This window comes from Daktulosphaira vitifoliae, unplaced genomic scaffold, assembly GCF_025091365.1.
Source record: "Daktulosphaira vitifoliae isolate Bord-2020 unplaced genomic scaffold, ASM2509136v1 Scaffold_1, whole genome shotgun sequence".
Classification (NCBI taxonomy): Eukaryota; Metazoa; Arthropoda; class Insecta; order Hemiptera; family Phylloxeridae; genus Daktulosphaira; species Daktulosphaira vitifoliae.
Window position 1 is genome coordinate 56,464,599 of NW_026099572.1, and position 21,729 is coordinate 56,486,327.

Below are 21,729 nucleotides of genomic sequence, written 5' to 3' on the forward strand. Positions count from 1 at the left end.
TATATTATATTAAAATTTTTTAATATAATACAAATAATATTTGGATAATCATATCTATTTTAGAGGTCTGTTTATCATATTATAATATTGGATATAATGATTTAAAAAATGAAAAATAAGTTTATTAAATTTTTTCTTGATTGTGTATGGGTTTTTATTAAAGAAAATTTTTAATACTCTATTATTAAAAAACTAGTAAAATATCTTTTGTTCAATATTAATTTTTAATCATAATAATTTAAGAGTACAGAGGAAAAACGGTAGTAGAACTACATTTCAGTAAATATTTCAAGATAACAAAAACAAAGTTATAAGTTCCTGTCTTTAAATTATTAATAACTTATAGACAATTTAATATTAGCAAAATGAAGACATTTTATTTAGAAATTTAACCATAAAAAAATAAAATTAACATAACTTAAAAATAAAGAAACTTATGAAATGTATTGGAAGTTATATTAATTTTCAGAAAGTATAATTTTGAAATTGTATAAATGTAGACGTATTACTTAAAAACATAGATATAACATTGTCTTTGGTTAAAAATTAATATTAATGATGATATCGTGATACTATGTTACAAAATAGCACAATTTTCTTTCTTTTTATACAATCTTTGTATTATGACCTTGGTTGATATTTTTTGAACATATGTTTAAAAAACTTGTGTTTACATTAAAAATTATCAAAATGCCAACAGTAGTGATAACATCAATTCTTTAAGGCAGGAACAGAACTGAAATAAAAACATTTTCATATCTAGATAAATTATGTTTATAAAGCATATTTTTACTATATTTTGAAATAGCTGTTTACATGATCTATGTAACTCATGATTTTAAACGAAAAAATATATATAACTATTAAGAAACTATTAAGTTAAAAAATGGTTTAATGATGATGAACCAGCGAGAATATGACGTCGATGATAATTTACCAAGCGCTTTAGAAGATGAGGAAGACGTATTAAAAGATTTGTTAAATGTGCCTACTGGTTGGTCAGTCGGTAATTGCCTTCAAACAGGTCTTTTCAATTCTTTTGAGCCTGATGAAGTGGTATATCGTGCTCAAAAAAAACCATGTAAAATGGTTGGTAAATATGTTATGGGAGATTTGCTTGGGGAAGGTAGTTATGGAAAGGTTAAAGAAGTGCTAGATTCTGTTACTTTAGTACGTCGAGCAGCAAAAATATTAAAAAAGAAGAAGCTCAAACGAATACCGAATGGAGAGAAAAATGTTCTCAAGTAATAACATAATTATTATTGCCAAAGAATAATTAAAAAATACATATGTTTAACATAGTATATTAATTAAGTTTAAGCTATAAAATATTATTTTATAATTTGCTAATTCAATTTTAAGTATTTCAATTTATCTTTAAAAATATTAAGCTCTAAAATAAAAATATTATTCATTTTGATTTAATTTAATTATATAAATATATAATATTTTATAGGATTTTTATACATTTTTTATAGTGAAATACAACTCTTAAAAACACTTAGACATCTAAATGTCATAGAATTAGTCGATGTAATAATAAATGAAGAAAAAGAAAAAATGTACCTATTAATGGAGTACTGTGTTGGTGGTCTTCAAGATATGCTTGAACACTCTCCAGGAAGTAAATTTCCTTGTTGGCAAGCTCATAAGTAATTATAACACTTTTTATTATTAGCTTAATTAGGATATAAACCATACAAATATTTATTACATTATTTTGTATTAGTTGTTTGAAAATATTTTATTACTAGTCTATTTGTAGTAGCTTAAATAAGATTATTTTAAGTAATAAAAAGAGATTATAGAGGCAAATAAAATTCTAATTAAATATTAGGCATATAGTTTTTTTAAGATTAATTTACTAATAATTAAAAAAATTTAACTATTGATTTGCAAGAAAAAAAAATTAAAACTTTAATAAAAACTTAAAGCTTATTTGTTTATTTTGATAAAAATTCTTAATTTATTATACTATGGGATAAATGACTCTTGCTTAAAAGTACTGTTGGCTTACTAATTTAGAGACACTAAAATTATTGATATATCAACTTATTACCTATTAGAAAAAATAGTGACACCTTAAAATTTTATATTTTTCTGGTTTTTGTATCAAATGAATAAAAAAACCTAAAGTTTTATTTATTTTAGCTAAATATTTATTACTAGAGAGTCTTGTGAAAAACAGATTAGTAATAAATTAGTATAAATTTCTCTTTATCTTGATTCTATTATAAAAGTTTATTTTTTTCAACATCATAACTCTCACTATCAACATTTTGTTATTTATAAAATTAATTATTTTATAAATTTCATTGTTTAAAAATGTTTATTTCTTGAGATTGTGTAGTTATTCAAATAATTAGAATAATATATCATCATGTTATTAATTATTTTGGTGTTTATTAGTTATTTCAGTCAATTAATAAATGGATTAGAATATTTACATAGTCGAGGCATAATTCACAAAGATATTAAACCTGGAAATTTATTACTCACATTAGATGAAACATTAAAGATATCAGATTTTGGAACAGCGGAGGTTTGATTTTTAATAGTTTTTTAGTTTTAAGGATTTTAAGTTTACTTTTAATAATTATGTAATTTTTTAAATATATAATACAGAGTAAAAAAAAATTTATTTCACTAATGTTCATTTAATGAACATTAAAGTTTTCAAGGGCTTGTTTTCTTAACTATTTATCTTAGTATTCATTTTTTTTTTTATTTTTGACTATATTGATTACAATTTTTGCAATATAAGGTGATTTGTTTATCATAAACTACTTTATTATTTGCAAAAATTAATACAATATTAAAAAAATATATTTGTTTTTTTAGTAACATATATTTCTTAATTTGTTATTTATCGATTACTTTTTAGCTTATTCCTTATAATTTATAGGCATGTCAACTTTATTTTTTTTAACACCAACAAATATATTTAATTAACTTAAAAATAAAAAAAATAATAAAATATAAAATCAAAGAAATGGTTGATAACAATTTCATGTAATTCAGAAGTTATAACAATTTTAAAATGTAGAGTAGAAGAAAGATGTAAGAATAGCTATTTCTATCATTAAACATGTTTTATTGCACTTCTTTTACCTTGAACTAAAAATATTTATAACTTTTGAAGTATATAGTTATTATCACAATGTATCAAATTGAAAGTGATAGTTTGGATCTATACAGTGATCATATATTTTAATATGTTTACATTTTGTAGTGGAAGTGTTAAAACATATAATCGTATGAAAAAGCTATAATTAGTAATGTTAGATGACATAAGTGATCATTATTAAAAAGACATTTATAATTATAATAAAATTATAATAATTTGTAACCTTTTTAAGGAAATAGCTTCAAAAATTAAACTAGTAATAAATAAAATCTTTTTTATTGAAGTAAGTCATATACAAATAAAAAATAAATTGTTACAGAGTTATAGTTCTTTACCACAATTCTCATTTTGTGGTGACATCTTATACAAATTGAGAACATTAAAAAATTTATCTTATAATATCGACGGTGTTTTGTAGAAAGGGCGTAACCCACAATTTTGAAATTCGGGCGTTACGCCCTTTCTACAAAACACCGCCAATATGATCTACCTAAGAAAATGACAGTTTAGTAACAATTTTTGAACTGTATTTAGAAAATTAATAATTATTTAATATAAAGATGGAAGATAATGTGTAGGTATATTTATTTTTATTTCTAAGCATTAATGAACTGTGATACTTCTCCTGCCTTGTATTGAAATGTTAACATCTTTTAAAATACTAGTACAAAAGTTATTATCAGGAATTTTCCTAGATAGATGATTTTCTATTTAGTAAGTTGATTTAGCATACATAATTTTATTAAAAAACTAAATCTGATAAAGTATTAAGGGCTAAGAGTGAGGGTAGGAAGACTTGTTTGAAAATTATACAATGTAGTAGGATATTTTATACTTCCAAAAAATAATATTATATTTATAAAGATATTGCGTGATTCATAGTTAAACAATCATCTTATGTATATAATGTTTCTCACAATGTTCTGACAAATCAACATATTTTTTTATTGCAAATTATCAGAACATTGTAGGACAAATTTAGGTAAAAATATTCCGATCCAAAATATACTGAACAGTAATATAAAAGTACAAAATATGTGCAATGTATTAAAAATAAAAATAATCAATAAATAGTAAAAGTACTTTAAAAATTAAATTAAATTAAATTAAAATATACATTAAAAATTTCTTAAAGAAATTGACCCTGCTTTTAAAAAAATGATCATTATCTTCCTTTCTAGAGTTGTAAAAAAAGTTGTAATGTACAATGTTTATCTGAATTATATTAGTTATCAGTTAGCTCTGGAAGAAACAGGTGTTATTTTTCATTAATTTATACATAATTTTTTTTTTCAATTTTCGTCATAAATAATGAAATAAATATTATTATTTCAAAAAAAAATTTTAAATAAAGCTATCATTGAAATTGCTAAAAATATCATAGATCAACATATAACTGCATAAGGTTGCTTTTATTACCTTTATCAATCAACATATGCTCATTTACAAGCATAAAAACTTAAAAAACATTCCCATGAAAATCAATTTTGTGTTATGTTAGACACTCTTGCATTTTAACAGTGAATGATATTCAAGGTGAAATTACATATTTGAAAAGTGTTATGTTAGAAGAAGTTATTGATCTAATTAATTTATTTATTGCTACATACAAGGAAGGTAAACAAATTTAAGAAGTAACATTAGAAATTCAAAAAAAAAGTTTTATAGGCTTTTTTTTTTATTAGTCTTCAATACAGCAGTATTATTATATCTAAACGATTAAAATAAAACTATACAATAGGACTAAGACTATACAAAAAAAAATATTGTTATTAAACACATTGTTTAAATTGTTTAATTAAACATATTGTTAAATTAATAAATTAAACCTACTAAAAAAGAAAGAACAAAACAAAATAGAACTAGGATATTAAATTAACATACAGACAAATATTATATAACGAAGCCAGCTGAATGAACGAAGGAGATTATTTGTATAAGTTTTATAGGCTTTATTTCCTTTTTTAATATGGAATGTCCACAACACTAATTATAACTTCAATAATCTAGTGTGTCAAAAATACCTTTCTGTATGGGTTTTAATTGAAAAAATTATGTTAGAAGTTGGAGTAAATGAACTTAATATTGCCTAATAAGAATTGGTCAACTACTTGAAAAAAAAAATTATCAAGAAATGCAAGTTAAACTGAATAATTTATAGATTGAACACAATTCTGTTAAATTTTTTAACATTTTCAATCAATTTTATAATTGATAAATTTTTAAAAGTAGTATCAATTTCTTTAAGAAATTTTTAATATATATTTTAATTTTATTGAGTTTTAATGTACTTTTACTATTTATTGTTTATTTTGATTTTTAATATATTGTGGATATTTTGTACTTTTATATTTTTGTTTTAGATATTTTAGGTTTTAGATTTTTTTAATAGATACCTCGTGGGACACTATATAATGTTTATTTTAATATTAGGAAATATATAAAGATATTTACATCATAATTATTAATATAAAAATAATTTTTGATTTCAGGCATTGTCTCCATTTGATCCAGAAGGAATTTGTGCATCTAGTCAAGGTTCACCAGCATTTCAACCCCCAGAAATTGCAAATGGAGCTGATGTGTATTGTGGTTTTAAAATAGATATTTGGAGTAGTGGTGTGACATTGTACGTTTAAATATGTTATAAATAGAGCTTAAAAAATTTATTTGTTATAGTTTTTGTAATAAAAATTTTGTTTTTGGAATTTAATATGGAGTAAACTTGCATTTAGGTATAATCTAGTTACTGGACAGTATCCATTTGAAGGGGACAATGTTTATAGACTATTTGAAGCAATTGGCAAATGTAATATAAAAATTCCAGGTTATGTCACTGAACCTCTAAGATCTCTCTTAGTTGGAATGTTAAAAAAAGATCCAAAGAATCGATTTTCATTGCGAACAATTCAAACACATCCGTAAGTATCTTATTTTATGATATTCATTGTTGAATAGTGATCATATATTATTAGATATAATATCTTAAATTAATTATTTTATCAAGTTGGGTTGTGTGTAGACATCCAAAAACCTCTGAAAAAGTACCTATTCCACCACTACGTGGTGATTATATGCATAAAATGACAGTTTTACCATATTTATTTAACTTTCATGAAGATACATCTTCAGAAAATGAGGAAGAAGAATATATAACTGAAAAATTGATAACAGGTGAATACATTTTTTGATATTGACTTTATTTTTGTTTTTATCATAAATTTTTTTTAATTACTAACACACTAATAAATAACCTATTATTTATTTGACAGTTAATACAGATAGACAGAATGGTAGTACATCAGCTCCTGTAGATGAAATTAATGACTCATCTAAACGTGCCTGGCACAAGCCTATCTTATATAATGTTAAAAAAATGACAACATGTCGACTCTCGTGACACTATTCCTTTATCCTTGTGTTGCAATTTTCATATTGTTTTATAATAAAACTAGTTTTGATACAAAAATTTGAAAATATTCAAATATGTTGAGAAAACGGTTATTTTCTTTTGTACTATCAAGTCAGACTTTTAATTTGACTTATTTATAAATAAAACGACTTAAAAAATGCCAGTAGTATTATAAATATCAAAACTAAAATTTTATTTATTAACCTCAGCAAAAGAGTCAATTGTATTTTTTGAGAATAATAAATGCTGATGTCAAAAAAATATGTAAAAATAAAAACGCTATGCTGACCTTATATACTTTATTTATTCATTATTTACTTTTATAAATATATGAAAATTGTATAATTTTATATTGTTTTCTCTTTACAAGTTTTATTTTTAGTAATATTTTTTTATATGTATAAGACTAAAACGAATTATTTTAAAGTACATTTGAGTTCCTCGGTTTTATAAAATTGAAATAAATTAAAAAAAGTATAGAAATTTTAAAATAATTTAAAATTCTATTGAAAGATAATTTTACTGAATTGCTTATAAATTAATCATTTATGTATAGTCAGTATATTTGTATAAAATATGTATTGGCTAATAAGTTTACCAAATATTAAAAGAAGTATCAATCCGTAGTAATTAATAATTTTTGTTTTTTTTTCTTACATAAAATTTTATTTATATATCTAACATTTATCTTTATTTTTTTAGTTAAAATGTTTATTGTTATAAATTGATATTTTCTTATTTATCAGTAAAAAATTTGTACTTTGTTATATTTTAAATAAAAGTGTTCAAATTAGAAGTTTTTAGAAATATTTAATACAGTACACTTTTATAAAACCAACAAAATGTATCAGATATTTATTAATATATCTGTGCAAATTTTATAACCGATTTGTAAATCCTTCTCTGTTTTAAAATTTAACATAGCAGTTCTATGACCAAAAATATTATAAATAAAAAAAATTACAAAAATAATTTTTTACTATCAACTTCTGTATAATTGTTTTATAAACCATACATGTATTTATGTGAAAAAATGAATATAATATATTTCATTGTGTTGTTTAGATATCTTGTTTTTAAATTGGAAACTCCTTTTTCTTAAATTTAAATTTACTATCAAATTGAGTATGCTACATTATATTGCGAAAAAATTAGAATGTGAATTTCTTATTTATTGAAGTCTTTGCATTCCCATTTTGTGTTAATGTATAGGAGTACATTTTTTCATTTAATACTCCCGTCTAGTATCTATAAATCAATTATTATTTTTTCGTATTATAATGCTTGGGTAGTTTGTATAATGCAAAGATAAAAAATAAGATTGTATATAACTTTTATATAACAATAAGTTTTACATAAAATATGGGGTTTTAAACCTTGAAATTTGTTAAAAGTCGTTTATTAAAAAAACATTTTTATTGGAAAAATAATGTACCGATTACTATTGCTTTATTTGCTATGAAATTCTTATGATATAAAAAAAAATCAGTGTTGTCATTTTTGTTATAGCTATTGATAATTAAAGAAAAACAAAATATTCACAAGGTTTTGTAATTCATCATCATTTTACTTGACTTATTTTTACAGTATATTTGAACTTATTACAGTTTTATCTGGTGTGATAATTGTATTTACCATTTGATTAAGAATAATTCTTTAACAATTTTAACCTGTGCTACAGTGTGTTTACCCGATTTTATTTAATTGAAATAATAGTTATCTAAGTGGTTAAAAAAGAAAAAGCTTTGGAATTTGAAATTTTTTTGGGTACTAAACCCAATTAAAAAAAGTTCACATTAATCATTATTTAATTTTATTATTGAAAAATTAATAGACAATATTTTTATGTTAGTGTTGAAATAGATTATTTATTAAAATTATATAAAAGTTAGTGTTACATAAAATAATATAGATAATAAATATAATTTATAATTTATATATAAATAATGTATAATACTTTATATTTTGTACAAATTATGCTCAAAACATTAATTTTCATATGATTTTTTGTTGGTTATTTAAAGTTCGGCATGAGAAGTAACAGAGTCAGGTGAGACAGCTATAGGAAAATCACTCAATGGCAAACTTCTCCAAAACGCACTGTTTCCTAAATTTGGTAATTCCATAGGTTCAAACGTTTGATTTTGTGTGATTTTGACTAATTTCAATGGATCTGCTGGATTTTTGGATACAGGAAGCCAAGACGTAGTGTTATTTATATTTGGATTGCTATTAACAAAAAACAAATCTGCATTAGATATAAAGATTAACAGTTTTTCATTTGAAGTATTTATTAATAAGAAACCATAAAAAAATATTAATTTTCAAGAGTAAACTTTTTGTTTATTAATTATATTACAAGAAATTGAGTTAAATAAATATTGTACAATCACCTAACTAGTAGTGAGGGGATAAGGTGGAATGTATATATTTCCTATTTTTCATCCCTCCGTTTATTTTATCCAAAATAATACACCCCCTTTAATAATGTTCAATGTACACTAAGTTTATAGATTTGTGTTGACTATTTAATTTTTGTGAATCGTTTTTTTTTTAGAAATTTTTTTATTTTCAAATTTTAATTGTTGCTGTTATTTATATTATTACTTATTTAGTTTTTAAAATTAATTATGTAAAATATTTATTATGATTTTGTTATAATTATTTTTTGATAAATCGGTCTAAATAACTTCTTCGTCGTTTAATTAAGTACAAATAACTGGAATAGTATAATTAAATAATATCTCTCTGTCTAAAAAAAAAAAAAACAAACCCAGTTTTTATAAATGATGACCAAACATTAACCATGATTGGAATTAGTTTGGCGTCTTCTATGACTTCATGTGGTCTACCATATTTTGTCTGAATAATATACATAGTATCATCACCATGAGCTACTCCTACATAATTACAAACTCATTAAAATTAATACGAAATAGATTAACTAAGTGTACTATGAACATTTTATATTTCTTATCACAAACCTAATCCTTGAGATGTGCCAGATTTTGTGTACTTGTTTGAAAGACTGTCTCGGCCTCGATATGCAAACTCATAAAAATAAACTGGAGAAGTATTTTTCGAAGCTAAATGTTTAGAAAATCTTACCACAGGTTCTTTGAACATTCTATCACTTAACATCTAAACAGACAATTTTATTAGCATCATCATAAAAATGTAAACATTGAGTATAATTTTGTTTAAACAATATTAAAATATAAACGAAAAACATTTCCAAAATAAATAATGCGACAATATTGCTTGAGGATTGTATTAATACTAATGTCAAAGTATTAAAATTTAAAAAACTGCCACTTTAATTAAAAATAGTCGGAAATCATTAAAATACTCTATTAGATTTTTTGTTTTCTATTGAATATTACAAAGTTTAGATATTCACTTGAACAATTTGATCTTTAGTTGCTGCTGAAATAGTATTGTTTCCAAAATAAAAACTTTTAACTGTTTGTGCGATTTCTTGTCTTCTAGTTTCATCAGCGATAGTATAATTATAATCAAGGAGAAAAGGTGCAATTTCACTCCATTTAGTTTCCATTTCAACTAGGACTTCATCGTATGTTATTAGTTCAGCTGCTGGGTACAATCCATCTTCTTGAGTAACACTAAATATTGCTGGCACATCCTGAATGGGAAGATTTTCAGGTTTATCTGGTAAAAAACGATCGGCACCAGTTGGCTCTACCGAAGGACCAAAAACCGTAAATGGGTTGAATCTCCATGGCTGAAAAATAAATATTAAAATAGTATAATTAGTCCTCTAATGAAATTAAGGGAAAGTGTCATATATTTTTCTGAATTTAGATTATGAAAAATTAATTTGAATTTATTAGAAATTTGATAAAAAAAATATCAATGTATATAAATTGATTGTGTTAGGTTCATCTCACAATTATCTTAAAACAATATAATAAAATAATATACTTAGAAGTTTAGACTTAGTTGAACATTTACAATTTTTTCAAAAAATAATGTTACTGTTTTAATTTATATTACTTTAATTTATTAAATTAATATATTAATTTATATTACCATGAAATTTTTTACAGATTCTGCAATAGCCACTGCTGGTCTAGAACGAAGGCATTTGATAGTGTCTTTTGAATAATACGTTGGACATCCCAAGAATTCAGCTAACTGTTTTGTTTTTTCTACAATATTTTCACTATATGCCCAGTGGCAATGAGCACTTCCACTCATACCAATTGCTTTATTAAATAGGCCTATGGAAAATAACAATAATATAGTAAAAAGAAATATCTAATTCTATTTTATTAGAAATATAAAAATGTAGAGGTTTTAATCTAAATAAAAAGATTCCAAAACTATATTTAGCAATTTATCATAAAAGAAGAACGTATACTATGACTCCTGACGAATAAAAAATATTTAGGAACTTTTTTGCAACTTTGAAACTAATAAAAAATGTATAAATCATTTTTTCTTACAGATACTAAATATTTAAGTTTTGAAGTGGTCGTTAAAATAACCTAACATTATTATTTGTGGGGTTTAACTTCAACATTGATCGGTCATATAATTTAAATCATAAGAATCTCAGTGTTATAACTAATAAGTATTGATAAGAATTAATAAACGTAATATCGACTTAGTGGTAGACATTGTTCAGTTATTATATATTCTCTGAAATGTTTGTAAGAAAAGTTAATAATTATTCAAATCAATTTTTTATTATAACTACTTATAGCTGAGCTTACCCATAGACATTGGCGACACCATATGATAATTGACACTTGCTGCGCCAGCTGACATTCCAGCAATAGTGACTGATCCTGGATTACCCCCAAAGGACACTATATTTCGTTGAATCCATTTCAATGCGGCTACTTGATCTTTAAGACCATTGTTACCAGGTAATATGTCGTCTCCTGATGAGGCAAATCCAAATGGACCCAAACGGTAATTTATAAAGACGAGTACCATGTCTTCAGAGTCCAGAAAATATTCTGGACCGTACTGTGATCCAGATCCAAATTGAAACGCTCCTCCGTGAATATAAACAACCACATCCATAAGACCTCCATTTAAAAGACCGTTTTGAGGTAACTGTGATAATTATTTATTAATAGTATGAAAGAAAATCATAATATTTACGCCTATCACAGAATCAAGAAAAAAAGTTCTATTTAAAAGTATAAGCGAACAATTATTAACATATATTATAATAAAGTTAAAAAACTATAGTTTTAAATTACTAGAAAAAAGAATAAAAAATTTAAATACAATTGTTTTGATACTTCAAAAATAAAAATAAGAACGACCGGCCTTTAAGACGTCTTTTTTTTATTACGCAATTGTCTTTTATTATTTTTTATAAATTCAAAATTATTTTTAATTTACGTTAACTACTACGAGTAAAAATCTTACTTTAGGTGTGTATACATTAAGATAAAGACAATCTTCTTGACCAATTACAGATATTTGATCTTTATGTAATAATCCTATACAATCGCTACCAGGGATCGTTGCATTCCATACACCTACCCAAGGTTTTACTGGTTGAGGTTCCTAAAAAAAGTTACCAACAACAGAATAATTTCATTGTTAAAAATACATTATTAGATGTAAATTTATTACAGTTATATAAATTTTTTTTATAAGAAGCACAATGGTTTGTTTATTTAGAATGAAATACTACTACGCGTATCTACAATCCTAAGTAATGATTAAATCAACTCTGGTAAAGAAACATGTATGTTTAGTTCATATATAAAGAAGAAATTGCAAGTTATTTTTGGCTTAATAAAAAAATCCTCCTTGAAGTGAAATCCTGGTTATATATATATGTTTAAACATATGCATGCACACATTATAATAAAATTATATATTGTTGGAAACAAATGACTTAATGAATTAAATTTAATATGTATAGATTGTAAAATTTACAATGTAAATATTAAATTTTATTTTTCAGGGACTGGAACGCACCTANAAAATCCTCCTTGAAGTGAAATCCTGGTTATATATATATGTTTAAACATATGCATGCACACATTATAATAAAATTATATATTGATGGAAACAAATGACTTAATGCATTAAATTTAATATGTATAGATTGTAAAATTTACAATGTAAATATTAAACTTTATTTTTCAGGGACTGGAACGCACCTAAAAAAACATTTCTTTAGCGATACCTTTTTTAAAACTCGAACCGGAATAGGAATTTTTATTTACACAAACCGGAAACTTTAATAATAAAGGTTCGTTAAAACGGTTCTTAACTGTCAAGCAGTATTTTAGTTGTATGATTTTTAAGAAAGTTTTATATTTTTAAAAAACAAATGATAATTATTTTGGTATGCATTAGTAAAAGCTTTATTATAGTTTGTCAAAGCATAATTTAACTAATCTAGAGTTCCAAAAAACTTTTTTTGTTCACAAAATATATATTTAAAACATAATTAACATAATTATCGGCTGTTTGTTAACTATAGGGCTCTAAATTATTATTTAATCATTTGAGTCCTATAGCCATAAATAGAAGTTATAACAATATTTACATTTGAATCCTATATCAATTTTCTGAGACTTTTAATTGGACTTTAATTTTAATAATTTGGATGGAACTTTTATTTTAAAGAACCCGAACCTAAATTATTTATAATGAAAGAACCTGAACCGGAATGGTACGTTTAAATATTTTCTTAAAGAACCCAAACCCGAACATAAAAAACAGTTCTAGTCCCTGGTACAAATTTAAAAAGAACACACGTCAAAAATATTGGACTTTAAAATATTTATATAATAGTATCTTAACAATGGACTTCGAGTAAACTCCACGAGGTTGCGCCACAATAAGACACAAATATTGAGAAAAATAAAAGAAAACATGTCTTGAAAATTAACAATTTTAAAGGACTGAGTAATCGTTGATAGATGATCATTATATTAAATTAAACAAGGTAAAATTATCTTCATGTTTACGTGGATGATTTTTGTATATAGATAAGAGTGTTTGCAAAACGAACATTTTATCATTTTTTAAAGACCTATAACTTTTTAAGAAATATATTTATCAAAAATCGCCTTATGTATATATAAATATTAAATACATGTTTTATTTTATGTATTGATCATCTCTCTACAATTACTCAGTCCTTCAGAATCGTTCTTCTCATGTTTTAATGCGTAAAAAAATTGGCATCCTCTTAATTTGACTATAGCGCCCCTAGGTTACAAAAAGTAATTTCTTTTGATAGAAATTGTGTTATCAATCACAATATCACAAAGTCCATAAGTTATCAATATAATTTTAAAATGTAAAATAAAAATAAGTTGTATCAAAATACCTTAAACCGGTGTTTGTGTACAGGTGGACTGGCATAGGGTATTCCAACAAAAGAGTACACTTGCCGACCATTAATAGTTTTTACGAAACCTCCAGCCAATTCTCCAGATTCCACTCGTACTCTAGGAGTTGTCGTTAAATTTTGAGCTTGCGCCAAGGCAAAGAAAAAAACTACCGACCATTTTATGGTAGTAGTCCACATGTTGCACACACTACAAGTAGTACAATTGTAAAACAAAAAATGTTGGACAATACTCACCTAAAGAATGAATGTATAATGAAGATGTAAATTATGTTGAGAAGTTGTTTAACAGATGAATATTGTTACGTATGACCGGTCTTATCTCTAACCAAATGTTTAAATTATCATGGTCTATAGATTTGATACGTTTCCCGCACTCTAATTAAACACTGTATTGTCATTTGTGCGGTAAACAGACTACCCTACCATAAAGTTGTTAAATAAGAAAATTTTAAATATATCTCTGATGTATTTAACGATAGCACATAGATTAAGTAATACTTGGAAAATAGTACATTAGATATTGAATTAATTGTGATGTAGGTAAATATTAGTCGTCAACTGTTGTGTGATTAAGATAATACGGTTATTTACTATTTAACACGCCAACATATAATTATGCAGTAAAATTGTCTTATGTAACATAATTAATTAAATGACTAATTTTTAATAGCTTTTTAAATACTTGTCACTCTAAACCTGCGTGACAATGCCGTTATGCGCTCTAACGGTGAATACAACTACTTTCCACACAGATCATTAAATGATCTTAATTATTTGTTAATTAATTTGTTATTTATATTATAATAATAATTTATAAATAGTTTTTTATTGTAATTATATGATTTTGTTATTATTTTTCTTTATTACTAATTAATTGAAGAATTGTTTATTATTAAATCATTGTAATGATTTAATAATAAATTCATAAGACACATATGTCTTATGAAATTATTGTAAATGTTATTATTAAAAAAGAAGTTAAAGCATGATATCCGATCAATTCATCTAGCTGGTTAATTTATCAAAGATACATTTGAACGAATTTTGTCAAGATTACAAAAATCGAAATGTTTTAGATTTTTTAAAAAGGGTAGCTCATATTTTTCAGTTGCAGCTCTAATTAAATTTTTTCGAAACAATATTTATTTGAGTTTTATTAAGTAACAATATTATTACTCTTGTATTTTATTATTATGACTAACACTGATGAAAATTTTTTTTATTATGAAAATTGCTTTAAATAGACGGTTATATATTTTTAAATTTGTGTATTTATTTCATAAATATAAACATTTATTTTTGGTAATTATTGAAGTTCACATAATAATATTAATTAAATCTAAAACTATTAAATTTCGTAGTGGTTAAATTGAGGGTGAACGGAATTCTTATTTGAAGTACAATTTAGCGTCCCCTTTAAGTTGTATACCAAAAATTTGGGGGGACGATTTAATTTTGAGCCTGAATAGAAAGCGTACTCGGTAGGTATTAATCTATTCTTTTATTGTGATAATGTTTTTTACTAAGTAAGTATATTTGTTTATTATGAATAATATCATTTTTAGCCTTTGATGGGAGATTTGGTGTGAATCATTTTTAGGAACTATAGCCCCCCTCGTAGTTTTTCCACTTTAACCACTGAAATTTCGGCAATGAATTCACTATTATCATTGAAGCATAAGACATTTTCAGTATAAACTTTTTCATTTTTGAAATCGGTATATTATAACATATTGTTATTCGTCTACAAAGCATATTTTTTTGTTTATTCGTTGTATTCTATTTACGTTAAATCCACAGATTAAGATATTTTGAAATAAAAATTTTATGATTTTGTCAATTAAAATTCAGTTGCACTTAAGTTCTTTCCCCTGATTAAAAACCAATTTCGTAAGCTGGCTATTAAAATTATAATATATATCTGACTATAATTCTTATAAGCCATAAATATAGATTGAATACAGACCCAATGGTTAGTAAGATTTTGAGTGTAATTAATACTTTTAGGCGTAGAGATTTACACTGCTGCTCACGAAAAGTAGGCAACTCATATTCATATATCAATGTATTTTAACAAAGTTAAAAGTTCGTGGAATTTTTTTTAAATTAATTTTTTATAAAAGGTTTTTAAGTGTACTATAGGATGGTACTAAAAAAAATGACCCTTGTTTGACCCTGCTACAAAACATTGATGAGTGTCTTACGTTTTTTTTTTAGTCAAGAAATTTATTAAAAATTATTTTTTATTAAAAGTGTCTCACAACCTTCATACATTTATACTGAGTTTACTCATGTTTTTTATTAATAAAATAAAACAAAATATTATTAAAAATGCACGCTACTTGTTTCTTTTTTTACTTAATTTTGTTAACTTTAGGACTCTACGTACTAGGAAACATCTACATAAATATTGTGTAGCTAATATATTACACATTACAAAATTTTGTTGTGCTATTTTCCCAACATTGTAGTTTATTATATTAAGTTAAATTTTTTGATCTTAACTAAAAAATAAAACACGAGTAATTTGATATGTCTAAGCGTTCATCTAATGACACTTAAATAAAATAATGTATAGAAACTGTCCCATAACATTGACTCCATTAATTATATATTAAAATAGAAATTCATGTTGTTGTTAGTCGTTTTAAATACATACGAATGTTGCAAAGTCAAGAGTCCTTTGACATAATTATGTTTCAATAAATGTATATTTGATAAAAACCAAAAGATTAAATCTTTAATAATATTTAATGTAATTTAGTTAATAATTTTTCGTTTTCCAGTTATATAAATCATATTATTTGTAATATAGAACTAATTATTGGAAAATACGTAAATCCAATTTTTTAGTATTTTTACAAGTTTGTATTATTATTATTACATTATATATTAAATGGGGGCATAAGGACAATCGAAAAAGTCGAACAAAAGTATGCAAATGCTTAGTCAATTATATATTACATTAGTGGTATTCGTTATTTAATGCATTACCATAATTATTCAAATTTTAGGTGTGTTTAATAACATTGGATAATGAATATTGATAAATATTGCTTTTTATTTATGATAAAACAACTACTGAGTTTGTAATATAAGAATTATTTTTTGTAAAATTAAATTACACTAGTAGCTCATACCATTAGTATCTGTTATGTAGAGGGGCTTAAAAGTAGTATTAGGAGTGAGTCATATAAAACTAACTGTCCTAAGTTATATACTGGCTATTATAAGACTTTGATAAGTACTCATTTAATTTTTTAAAAAATATTTTGTTGTTATTTTGTTAACATGTTGCTATCGCCTTTAATAACTATAGTATTAGTGTATATATATTATAATGCTTTGGCACTTGCAGAGGTGCTTATTGTCGAAATCGAAAGTGGGTTTATTTTAGGTAAAGTGAAATATACAAGGTTAGGGAGAACAGTGTTCGGTTTCGAAGGAATACCTTATGCCACTCCTCCAGTTGGACCCTTAAGATTTCAAGTGAGTACTTCATATTTTATGCTACATAGGTTTTAAATAATAAATATTTAGTTTATTTAATATTTTATATTGAAGTTATTGTAACTCTTATAATTTAGGAAGCTCAACCGGTAAAACCGTGGTTAGGAGTGTGGAATGCAACGGAACCAGGCAGTAAATGCATTCAGTATGATCATGGAACGTATGTGATCCAAGGCGAAGAAGACTGTTTGTATGTGAACGTTTACACGCCTAAAGTGAGTACTCGAGTAAATATTGTAGACATATTTTGATAACTTTGTATAAAAACATGACTTCATCCAATTACTATAGCTGCCCGGTAAAGACAATCCACAAAACAGATCACTCGATGTTTTAGTGTTTATTCATGGTGGTGCTTTTATGTTCCTCGAAGGTTCAGGCTATCAACCCGACTTCATTTTGGATAAAGACATAATACTTGTTACATTCAATTATAGATTAGGAGCTATAGGTAAAGTTTTCTTTATGCGACCATTTCTGAGTTTGACATTTATATATTAACCAGATGAATTGTTTTTTACAAATAAACAAAAAATAATATTAGATGTACAATAATATTGATGTCTAATAATATTAGATGTATAATAAGGATGTTGAATAAACAATTTATTTTAGTTTAAGCAATGCACTAACATACAAATTAAGTATACTTAATATCGTCCAACTAATGTTAAAAGGCAATTCGATTGTTCGTAGGTTTTTTCAGTACTGGAGATCATGTTGTGTCTGGAAATAATGGCCTTAAAGATCAAGTACAAGCCTTGAAATGGGTAAATAGAAATATAAGATATTTTGGAGGCGATCCGGATAAAGTTACAATCAGCGGGATGTCAGCAGGAGGTGCCAGCGTTAATTATCATATGTTGTCGCCAATGTCAAAAGGTTTTTTTATTTATTATTTATATTTAATGCAGATTAACTATTTAACATAACAGTTTATTTAGTGAATGCTGGTTATTATTTTTTTTTTGTTATAGGTTTATTCCAAAAAGTATTTTCACAAAGTGGAACTGCTCTTTGTCCTTGGACAGTTACTGAAAATGTTCCAGAAAAATCAGCAACGATTGGGGCTTATTTGGGTTGTCCAACCAATCTTTCAACAGATCTAGTTGCTTGTCTAAGCACTAGACCAGCAAAGAAGATAGTGGAGGCAGCCAAGCTTTTCATGGTTAGTCATAACTATGAAAAAACCAAATGTTTGCATAGCTATTATTTTTTAAAATTTAACTTAATAATTTAATGAAATATTTTACTAATTAAAAATACATGTGAAATTTAACATAAAATTTTAATTTCATGTTGATATATTCTTATTACATTTATTCTAATATCAACAAGTAAGTTATGATTAAAAAAATAAAAATAAAATACCATGTTGTGATTTAAACGTCAAAAAAAAAAAAAAAAATTAAAAAAATTCAGAAAAGTATAATTTTTGTTTTTAGCCATTCAAGTTTAATCCATATTCACCATTTGGACCTATTATTGAGTCACCAGATAGTTTAACACCATTCATCACTGAACATCCATATAGAATTTTAGCTAAAGGAGAAGGAGCTAATGTACCTTGGTTGGCTAGTTTTACAACTCATGAAGGCCTTTATCCAGGATCTGGTAATAAATGGACTGTAGTAATAAGATTTTTAAATTAAAACTCTAAAATCATCTTATTCGCCTTTTCTTAGAATTCATCAACGACGATAACCTTTTAAAGTATATAGATGAACATTGGAACGAAGTGATTCCACATATACTTGATTATAATAACACAATACCCCATTCAAGATTAAATGAAGTGTCACAAAGAATACGGAAAGAATACATGGGTGACAAACCACTAGTAAAAGGAGATACAACTGAGTTTATCAAGGTAAGCATTTGTTAGTGTTAAAATATCAATAACTAAAAAATATAACTGGATTATATGAGTTATAGATGATTGGTGATCGATTGTTTGTGGCGGATATAGTGAAGGCCGCTAGAATTCAAGCTCAATCTGTCAGTTCCCCTGTATACATGTACCAATTTGGTTATCGAGGCCACCATAGCCTTACAGAGATTTTTGCTAAATCTACAGAAAACTATGGTAATAATTGACTATTTTTAATTAATTTTTTCAAATAGAAATAAAAATAATTTTTTATTTAGGAGCAAGTCATGCAGATGATACGGCATATGCGTTACGCAATATTTATACAAATGTCGAAGATACTGAACAAGATAAATCTTTGGTACCAACTATGGTCGAAATTTGGACATCTTTCGCAATAAATGGGTAAATCTATAAAATAGAATAAAATCTTTTCTTATAGAGATTCCGTGTTAAGGGTGATTTTTTATCATGAACAACTCAATTACTAATAGAATAAAAATAATTTTTTTACTAGTTTTTAGTTATACAGCTATATTATTCTTGAATTATTAACTTTTTAATACTTTATAAGTTCATCCCTTATGCCTTGTAAGGTTTTTAACTTCATTTTTTCAAATAGGAACACATATTTGAGCTTGATGAAATACTTGAGGTTTTATTTTAATAGTAAATGGCATTTAAATTTTTAACATAACTTTATTTGTTTATTAGATATAAAACGTTAAAGTTTCATATATTTGAGTTAATATAGATATATATGACATGAGGGATTAAAAATACAGGAAGATTTTTTCATGACGTCGCTATTCTTATATAAGAAGTGTTTACTGTCATTTATGACTTTAATAATAGATATGCTTTAAGTATTAACAGTTGGTATATTTGTAAACTCCCAAAAACGTGCCGTACTTTATGCATATCTGTTGATAAAGTCATAATTTTTTTAAATATCTGAATATATATATTTTTTTTTTGAGAAGTAGTTTTGATACTTTATAGATCTATAAAGCACTTGAGTAAATTTATTCTAATATTTCATTGTATTTGAAAACTATATTTTTAACATTTTATTTTCTACAATATTCAAAGTAGTATTAAAAATATTTTTATAAATTATTTATATTCATAATACATATTGTTTTAAATACTATTATAATTTTTCATTTTTCTTCTTATTTTTTTTGTTTGGAGGGGTAATAAAAATTTTTCTTATGTATATCACAATTTCCCCAAAAAAAACGAAAGTTAACTACGCCACTGTTATGCTCACACTGACCTTCCGTCGACATTGCTCAATTATATCAAGAAATAGTAGAGATAAAGATAGTTTGTTTCAAAATGTCTTAAAATGTGCATTTAAATGATAAGTATGTATTTCTCAAAAAAAATAAATAAATTGTTAAAATTGACATTCCACCTTTGGAAAATAAACACAGAATTATTTGTTAGTTAAAAATTGTATTTGTCACTAAAGTTATAATACAATTTTTCAAGGGTACCTACTACTGGTGACATATCTATTGACTGGAAACCACTGAGTAAAGAAGCAAATATAACTGCTGTGCCATTTTTAAAAATTGCCTCACCGGATGACATATATATGAAAGCCGCAGAAGATTTGGGTAAATTGAGGTTTTGGGATTCATTGGAGTTCAACGAAAATGAACGTTACAGTTTGTACAAAAATCACATAGGATGCAAATCTGGGGAAACCTGCTATACAATTTCGTAATCTTAGGATCATTATGATAATATTTTAAATTATTTGAGTTATAGAAAATTAATTTTAAATTTCTCATTTTTATTTATGTTATTTTGTTCTATGCATTATCTTTGTTATATTGTACGCCCCATATTATATGAGCCTATAGCTTTAAAATATATTGTTATTTCCGTAATGAAATTAAAAATTAAATTTATGAATTCTTTAAAGAAAATATAAATTTCTTTATAATTAAAGAAAAATAAACATTACAAGGAAAAAATGTCTCAAATTTATACACTTATAAATTAAACGTTTAAATTTAATTTAATTTATAAGACCTTTTGTGAAGTTATATAAAAATAAACTCTGATAGTTTGCTTACTACGCGATTTGTAGCGCCGTTCTTGTGTATTTGCACAATAACCCAAATTTACGAGTCATGCTATAATTATAGCGTTAAACTAAAAAAATAGGATCAGAACTTTCATTTTTTATTATAATCTAACATAAAATAAAAAAATGATTTTAGTATTGTAATATACATTTTTTTATTTAGTCTAAAAATAATTTAACATAAACATAAAACTTTTTTTATTAGGATTTATAAAATTATCATACTATAATTAAAAATTTAATATACTTACTACGCCTACTACTACGTCAAATGCAAATCTGTAACGTCAATTTAAGATTTATTTAAAAGAAATATTTTAGTTTTGTGTTTGATACTTTAAAATTTTATAGA

The 21,729-nt window shown here is 24.6% G+C and overlaps 3 protein-coding genes across 4 annotated transcripts; 2 read left to right on the plus strand and 1 right to left on the minus strand.

Annotated features, from left to right (window-relative positions):
• The first annotated feature begins 695 nt into the window (after positions 1 to 695).
• On the plus strand, positions 696 to 6,989 carry LOC126893951 (serine/threonine-protein kinase STK11-like). 2 transcript variants are annotated; one of them, XM_050664521.1, is made up of 7 exons: positions 696 to 1,244; positions 1,479 to 1,652; positions 2,410 to 2,542; positions 5,620 to 5,756; positions 5,863 to 6,048; positions 6,150 to 6,301; positions 6,400 to 6,989. In XM_050664521.1, exons 1-7 carry the CDS (start codon positions 895 to 897, stop codon positions 6,525 to 6,527), a joined length of 1,260 nt encoding a protein of 419 aa, XP_050520478.1. In that variant the 5' UTR covers positions 696 to 894; the 3' UTR covers positions 6,528 to 6,989. The 2 variants fall into 2 exon arrangements, with proteins under 2 accessions (XP_050520478.1, XP_050520477.1); XM_050664520.1 differs by having other exon boundaries at positions 697 to 1,244; positions 6,135 to 6,301; positions 6,400 to 6,985.
• Positions 6,990 to 8,329: 1,340 nt separating this feature from the next.
• Positions 8,330 to 14,397, minus strand: LOC126910311 (esterase E4-like). The gene is made up of 8 exons (XM_050692784.1): positions 13,873 to 14,397; positions 11,946 to 12,086; positions 11,276 to 11,624; positions 10,590 to 10,780; positions 9,940 to 10,281; positions 9,524 to 9,680; positions 9,313 to 9,439; positions 8,330 to 8,768 (listed from the first exon to the last, which is right to left on the minus strand). Exons 1-8 carry the CDS (start codon positions 14,071 to 14,073, stop codon positions 8,558 to 8,560), a joined length of 1,719 nt encoding a protein of 572 aa, XP_050548741.1. The 5' UTR covers positions 14,074 to 14,397; the 3' UTR covers positions 8,330 to 8,557.
• A 2,619-nt stretch (positions 14,398 to 17,016) lies between these two features.
• On the plus strand, positions 17,017 to 21,307 carry LOC126910303 (esterase E4-like). Its single transcript, XM_050692753.1, has 10 exons — positions 17,017 to 17,385; positions 17,484 to 17,621; positions 17,698 to 17,857; positions 18,103 to 18,288; positions 18,384 to 18,574; positions 18,852 to 19,020; positions 19,092 to 19,276; positions 19,342 to 19,492; positions 19,555 to 19,681; positions 20,774 to 21,307. Exons 1-10 carry the CDS (start codon positions 17,188 to 17,190, stop codon positions 21,009 to 21,011), a joined length of 1,743 nt encoding a protein of 580 aa, XP_050548710.1. The 5' UTR covers positions 17,017 to 17,187; the 3' UTR covers positions 21,012 to 21,307.
• The last annotated feature ends 422 nt before the right edge of the window (positions 21,308 to 21,729 follow it).